The 7,585-nt window shown below is 61.8% G+C and overlaps 1 protein-coding gene across 1 annotated transcript; it reads right to left on the bottom strand.

Annotated features, from left to right (window-relative positions):
- Positions 1-422: 422 nt before the first annotated feature.
- GM2A (ganglioside GM2 activator) lies at positions 423-6,622 on the bottom strand. The gene is made up of 4 exons (XM_074604316.1): positions 6,308-6,622; positions 3,167-3,319; positions 2,126-2,308; positions 423-2,005 (listed from the first exon to the last, which is right to left on the bottom strand). The coding sequence occupies exons 1-4, from the start codon at positions 6,422-6,424 to the stop codon at positions 1,850-1,852; spliced, it is 609 nt and encodes a 202-aa protein (XP_074460417.1). The 5' UTR covers positions 6,425-6,622; the 3' UTR covers positions 423-1,849.
- Positions 6,623-7,585: the final 963 nt, after the last annotated feature.

Here is a 7,585-nt window from a genome sequence, read left to right as displayed (position 1 = left end):
GTGGCGCTGAGGGACATGGTTTGGTGGTGGTTTTGGCAGTGTTGGGTTGATGGTTGGACTCGATGATCTGAAAGGTCCCTTCCAACCCAGACGATTCTATGGTTGTTGGGGACGCGCGACATCCCCGAGCCTCCCAGCATGGGGTGTCCCCCCTGGGGGCGGGAGGCAGGGGCTGTCCCTGTATCCAGCAGCAGCGCCTGCAGATCCCCGCTCTGCCCCTTGCACAGGAGCCGGCCTCGGGGCTGCTCACACTCACCTCTTCTGGCTGCAGCGTCCTCCACTACTGCCCTCACACCACTTTTGCTGCCCTCCAGCTCAAAACCCTGTCCCCACTATTTCAAGGGAAACAAATACCACCCCCTAGGTCACTCCCAGCACAAGAGGCACCAGCCCTAGGTCGCTCCACACCAAGAGGCACCAGCTCCGTTTCCTGGTAAAAAGATTTATTAAGAACCTGCAGTAGCTGCCCAAAAGGAGGATGCCGCCCTGGCACGGGCGCTGCGCGGCGGCGGGGAGTGAGGTGAGAGGGTTAGCGCTTCTCCAGGCAAAATAAACCCAGGTCGGATCCAGCAGCAGGATGACACGGAGCAAGTCGAGGGCACAGAAAGGCGGTGGCAGCACATCTGCGTGGCAGAGGACCTCCCGCCAGGGCAGCCCGGCAGTAGTTAAGGCGTATAAAGTGCTTGGAGGAAGACCTGCCCTACGGCGGAGCTAAATAATGCAAGCAGGGAGGGACAGCGAGGGATGTGGGCGGCTGGTGGGTCACCTGCACCTCTGCCCTGCGGGGACCTGGCATAGGGGGTGATGTCGGACACACCGTGGCCCCCATCCACAACCAGGAGATGGGCTCCAGGGCTCCCAGATAGGAGCCAGGGAGCTGGTCTTCATGGTCATCTCCCAGTCCATCCCATGTCTGGGATGCTGCCCCACTCTGTGAGGGTGCCTCTGCCGATGCACTGGAAGGATGGTCCCAGTGCAGCGTCCTGCCTTGTCTCAGTCCCAGTGGCAAAATGAGATGAGTGGGACTTGCCCTCGGCCATGCTGTGCCCCAGCTGCCCGTCATGGGTGCGTGTCCCCCTGGAGCGAGCGCAGCTGGTCTGGTGTCTGGCCACCTCTCCTGCTGCTCGGAGAAGCACCGGCTGCTTGGTCCCTTGTGAGAGGGAGCGTCCATTGGGGGGTTGGGTGCTTTCAGTCCTGTTGTGCTTGTGATGTTTGTTGCAGGAGGGACACGAGGAGATGCCCTCACCGGTGCCTCGTATGGCCGAGCTGGTCCCACATGCAGGACAGGGATGCGCCAAAGGCAGACCCAGAGCTGCCACTGGAAGGACACTTTGGGGACACTTCTGCAAAACAGACCTGTGCTCTGGCCAGAGGTGGTGGGGGCAAGCAGGGACACCCTCTGCAGCTAATCCTGCATCCCTCCAGCCTGCCCCAGCACTCCCAAACGCTCCCTCCTCCCCAAGGACTGCTCCAAGAAATACTGCTTTTCACTGGAATGTTTGTGTCTAAAATTCCCAGGATGGGATTAAGAAAAAAAATAAAAATAAAAAAAATAGAGAAACTAGGTAAAAAATAACTCTCCCCAGGCAATGCTAAAAGGCTAGGTTAGCTCTACAGCAACCCTGTCCAGGGCAGGGGACACCCTGGTGATGGGGTTGGGGACAGCGGGACAGCTGGAGGGGCCTTTCTGTGTGTAGCAGGGGAGGGGGACACCGAGTATGGGGGCTGCCTCCTCCTGGCAGTGGGAGGGATGCACCTCACAGGGACAGGGTGGGACGAGACGGGGTGCAACTGGATGGGATGGGACAGGGGACCAAGGCGGTGGGGAGAGGAAGGACGTCCCCACCCCTCACTGGGACTGCAGGGAGAAGGCCAGCTTGACGCAGCCGAGCTCCTGCCCGCCGCTGCTGACGACAGCCCGGACACGGTAGTTGCCGTTGGTCATCCAGGCAGGCAGCTCCACGTCGGGAAGGTCGAAGTCGCTGGCTGGCAGGGAGTAGGAGCCCTGTGGAGAGAGGGGACACATAGGCAAGATGTCAGACAAACCCCCCAGCCCCACGCCGAAGGGCACGGTGGTACCCGGCAGCGCCGCCGGCATCCCACCGGTCAGGGGTTTCAGGCGTACCGCTTTGAAGGGGCAGTGGCAGGGGATGCCGTAGGTGAGCAGAGGCTCCGGGCAGGTCGTGCCGGGTGGGATGAGGTCGTCAAGGATGGTGCAGACGTCGTTGTAGGTGCAGCTGCCCAGCTGGTCGATGCAGGGCAGCTGGATCCAGAGGTCGCCCAGCGCCTTCTCCACCACCAGCACCGCCTGGAGGGAAGGTGTTCAGCACCGATACAGCCCCCACGGGCACCCACAGCTCCTCCAGCCTGTCCCACCCCACCATCCTAGCCGTCTCCCCCGGCCGCTGCTCATGCAATTCTTTGGTGCGTCCATGGGGACGCTGCAAGCCCTCCCGCTTCCCCCTCCTGCTTTCGGTTCCTCACTGCCTCCAGGTTTCTCTTCCTCCAACCCAGCTTGAGAAAACACGTCCCAGCATACCACACACCTGCTCCTTCCCCTCTCCTGTGTCCTGTCCCAAAACCGGCCGGCAGCTGCCATCCCGCAGCTCTGCCTCCACGCTCCCCCAGCACGCTCCCCGCTGCCCCAAACAGCCACCGTGGCATTGCTCAAGACAGCCCGTGCACCTTGGGCAGAGAGACCTGTTCAGTCTCATTCCAAGAAGTCCCCAAAAAGCAGCGCAGGGCAGTCGGGCCGGCCCAGGGCTCCCGCAGCGGTGCCGTGGCATATCCCTGGAGGGAACAGTGGGGTCTGGCCACTGAAAAACGAGTGCTGCAGTGACTGCCGGGAGCACGCACGGCACTTGGGAGGTTCATTTCCCTCCCTGAGTCATCACCCTCCCAGGATACCACACAGCTCAGGTGGTTTCTCCTACTGCGACGAGGTTGGGAGCTTCCCACGGGGCTGTCTGCTCCCACCGCGGGTGTCCCCGTGCCCATCACACCATTCTGGCTTACAGAGCCCGGTGCGCTCTGCCCTGCACCGCTCGGCGCCTTGTTCCCCCAAGGGCTGCTCATTCCCGTACCCACTGCTGGGCATTTCCCAGCTGGCAGCGGTTCTGGGAAGCTCTGCCCTCCCTCGTCCCATGGAGGCATCTCCGGCACGTACCTTCAGAGGGGAAGCCATGGCCTTGCTGCTGCTGACGGCCGCGCTGACGCGCAGGCTCCCCGGGATGCTGATGGGGTCCGGCACCACGGAGAGGCTCTTCAGCACCACGGGGTCCTTCCCGTCACCGCAGTCCTCCCAGGCAAAGCCACCGACCTGCGGCACCGAGGGACAGGAGGAGTTAGAGCCCGGGCGAGCCTTGCCCTGGGTTTGCAGGAGGTTTCCCCAGCGCTGGACCCCCAAAGCCCCTCGCACACACATCTGCTCACAAACACAGCCCGAAAATGACCTTCAGCACCCCCTCAAATGCCAAATAAATATCTCCTTATGCATTTCTTGCACTCCCAGCTCTCCGAGCCTGAGGCCACTGCAGAAACTCTCCCGTCCAACGGCAATTACCACAACCCCCTTTCATGTACTTCTCACCCAAGGAGGGCTCCCAGGCTGTGATTTCCAAACCGGCCTGGACTCAGCCTCCGAATGCTTTGCATCCGAACAAGGCGACAAGCATCCTTCAAGCCAGCGCCGACGGCACCAACCAACGCGTTTGAGAGCGAAGGCAAGCGGGCAGGCAGGGCCGGGGCTGTGCTGGCCAGGGGGATGCTGTGCCCTGCAGGGGCTGTGAGGCCAGCACAGGTCCTGGCTTGGCCAGGACCAGCCCGGCTGTTGCAAGCCCTCATCCACCAGCTCTGGCCACCTGGTCCCGCACAGGAGCAAGAATCACACTCATGCGTTGCCATAAATATGGCTTAACATTTCCATCTCTGATCCTGAGCTGGTTCAGTCCAAATGAGGGATCCCTCCACCAGGGAATGCACTGGTGTTGTTCGCAGTCCTGAGGGATATGGGTCAGGGGAAGAGTAAAGTCAGGACCCTGAATTTTAGGAAAGCAAACTCCCAGCTCTTCAAGGAGTTAGTCAATAGGACCTTCAGGGTCCTCAGACAACTGTCCTGAGGGATGAGGGAGCAGAACAGAGCTGGCAAATCCTTAAGGATGCTTTCCATGGAGTGCAAGAGCTCTTGAACCCCAGGTGTAAGAAATCAGCAAAGGAGGGCAAGAGATCGGCACGGCTGAGTCGAGACCTGCTGGTCTGTCGTGGTTTAGTCAAACTAAAGGGCAAGAAGGAAATGTATAGTCAGTGGCAGCAGGGACAGGCATCCTGGGAAGAGTACAGGGACGCTGCCCGGTTGCATAGGGATGGCATCAGGAAGGCCAAGGCGCGGCTGGAACTCAACTTGGCAAGGGATGCAAAGAATAATAATAAGGGCTGCTATAGGTATGTCAGCCAAAAAAGGAAGCTCAAAGAAAGCATGCCCCCCTGGTGAGTGAGACTGGCAAACTGGTAACAACGGACGAGGAGAAGGCTGAGGTACTCAACAACTTTTTTTGCCTCAGTCTTCACCGACAACCTCTCCCCAAACCTCCCCAAGGCAGGGACTGGGGGAGCAAAGTCCCTCCCACTGTAAGGGAAGATCAGGTTTGTGACCACCTGGGGAATCCGAGCATAGAGAAGTCTATGGGACCTGACGAGATACATCCCAGAGTCCTGAGGGAATTGGCTGATGTAGGGGCCAAGCCGCTCTCCGTGATATTTGAAAAGTCACGGCAGTCAGGTGAAGTCCCTGGAGACTGGAAAAACGGAAACAATGCACCCATTTTGCCCAGAGAGGTGGTCGATGCCCCATCCCTGGAAACACTCCAGGGCAGGTTGGACGGGGCTCTGAGCAACCTGATCGAGTTGAAGATGTCCCTGCTCATTGCAGGGGGGGTGGACTAGATGGCCTTTAAAGGTCCCTTCCGATCCAAACTATTCTATGATAACGAAAACCCACATGCAGGGGAAGTCACCCAGATGGGAGGACATCATATGTGTATCCTGGCTGGGCTGGGAGCCATGCTGGGAGACACCCCCTCTTTTCTCCAAGTCCCACCAGCCCCCCCCAGCCACTGCTGGCAAAGCTACAGGCTGGCAACGGCCTCGGAGCCCTTTGCTCCCACAACCCAGGGTCAAAGGCGGGGGGATGGCGGCACTCGCCTGCAACAGCCGCCCCCAAACCTGCCATGAACCGGTCGGTGGCGAGAGCCCAGCCCCAGCTCCCTCCCCGAGCAGGCTCCAGCCTAATTACAGCTCTTTTCCTGGCAGGGAAGCAGGAGGACGCCTGGGCTGTGCACCCCAAGCAGGTTTGGCCGGGGCAGCCCGTGTCCCTGTGTCACGGGCCTGGGGCTTTCCATGCCTGCTCAGCAGCCGCAGAACCGGTGGAGGCTGAATTACCTGGTGCCAGGCGGCAGCCCCAGCGGGCAGCGCTGCCCACGCAGGCGAGGAGCCCGTCCCGACGTCCCGCTCGCCAGCCCGGGGAGCGGCCCAGGGCAGGACACGGGGCTCAGGGCAAGCCGGGGCAAGGGGCCGGCTGCGCCCCGACATTTAGCGAGAGCTGGGAGCCCCTCGGGTCTGCGGGGAAAGAGGCTCCATGGGAGCTATGCATCGGAGCGCGGCTTCATACTGTGGTGCCGCAGACCTTCTGCTGCCCCGCAAAGCCCCCTCCAGCCTTCCTAACTGGCTGCCCTGTTATCGGAAAATAAAATAAGAGATATTCCCCTCTGCACCGCGTGAGAGTCACGCATCTTAATCATCTGTATCTTAATCAGCGCGTGTTGATGAGCCCGGCCCAGCGCTGCGTGGGAACCGGGAGGCAGCAGCCTGAGCTGGTGAGCTGGAAAATGCTCCCCAAGAGGGAGGAATGAAAGGCGAGGTGCTGGGAGGCTGCGGGGAAAGCTCAGCCGAAGGCAGACGGGCCGCTGGGCTTCTTGGTTCACAACAAAACCGAAATCCCCTCCTCCTCGGGGGCTGAACCCGAACCTGCAGCCCCGCTCCCCCACTTCAGGCGGCTTTATGGGATCCCAACTCCGCTCCCCCCCGGCCCCAGCCCAGCCGCAGACACGCAGCCAGAATCAGGCCTTGAACTTGTCCTTCTGGAACATTAAAAAAAAAAAATAAAAATGCTTTGGATCCCTTGCAAGACCCAGCAGGACAGCGAAATCCTCCGCCCGCACCGCTCGGCCCCGCTCCCCCCGCAAAAAACACACCCCCCCCGGCCCATTCTCTCCCCAAAGAGGAGCGGGGTGAAGCGTTCGGAGCCTCTCACCTTGCTCAGCCTGCGGGACCCGCTCCGCTCCACCAGCAGCGGCGCCTGCGCCCCGCCGAGCGCGGCCGGGCAGAGCTGCAGGGCGGCGAGCGCCAGCGCCAGCCCCGCCGCCAGCATCCCTGCGGGGGGGACGGGACACCGGGAACCGGGGCGGGAGAAAAGCGAGCGGCGAGGCCGGCGGGAGGCAGCGACGGGCCGGGGCGGGGGGGAGGAGTGTCCTTCCCGCAGCCGGGACGGGACTGGCAGCGGCGAGACTGGGACGCCCGGTGCCGTGGGGCTGCACCCTGCTAGCTCCTCGCCCGGCCCACCTCCCGTGTCCCCTCCCTCCCCTTGTGTACGCTCAGAGATTTCCCCTTCCTCTTTTTTTTCCCCCCCTCCCCTCTCTTTTTCCCCTCCCTGGTTTGGTTTTCAAGCGCAGGACTGGAATCGCAGGGATGCTGGGACGGGAAGCTGCGCTTTCCCAGGCATCCACGCCGGCACTGGGAGCGGGAGCGGCGGCGGGGGGGGGGAGCATGCCCAGCTGCACCCACCCACGCCAGGACACCCCACACCGCCCACCTTGGGTGGGTGAGACCAGACCCGCCGCCCCCCGCTCTGCCTGACCCGCGCTTCTGCCGTCGGTGTCCGCCCCGGGCAGGCACCCGGGACCCCCGCGCCCCCCCCCCCGCCCTCCGCCCTCGGCAGCTGGAGAGTAGAGATAATTTGGGACCCTGAACCCGATGCCGTGCGTGCTGCCGGGGGGCGAGGTGGGGGGACACGCACCCGGCTGTCGGGCAGTCCCCAACTGGGCTGTTTGCCGCAGCACCCCACCACCCACCTACCCACCATTTCAGATTTAACACCACCCCCTTCTCCCCTTCCCCCTTTGGGTGCCCTTTTCCCAGCCAGAGCTGCCCCAAAGCCCCCCCCCCCCCATCACACTGGAATGGCCCCACGGTACCCCGCCATCACAGATGGCACAGAAGCATGGGTTTTTCCGAATATTTTGGTGAATGGATATTTTTTCCCTGTGAAAAGCTGGAAGGAACCGAGCCAACTGAGCACACGGGACACGAGTATGGCAAGTCTCAGACTTTCCCCCCCCACCACAGCACGGTTAGGACCGATGTGTGGGACCCTTCCCCGCAGGCAGCTTGGCTCTCCCTCACACATTGATGCTGGCCGGCTTCCTTGTATCACTCCGGGCCCTGGGAAGAGTTGCCTGGCTTGTCCAAACCCCTGCCTCAGCTCTATTTTTAGCCTTTCGTCCTTATTTAGCAGCGAGGCCGGCCGGGAGCG

This window comes from Larus michahellis, chromosome 11 (assembly GCF_964199755.1).
Source record: "Larus michahellis chromosome 11, bLarMic1.1, whole genome shotgun sequence".
Classification (NCBI taxonomy): Eukaryota; Metazoa; Chordata; class Aves; order Charadriiformes; family Laridae; genus Larus; species Larus michahellis.
Note: the sequence above shows the minus strand (reverse complement) of the source record. Positions and strands in the feature narration are given on the sequence as shown.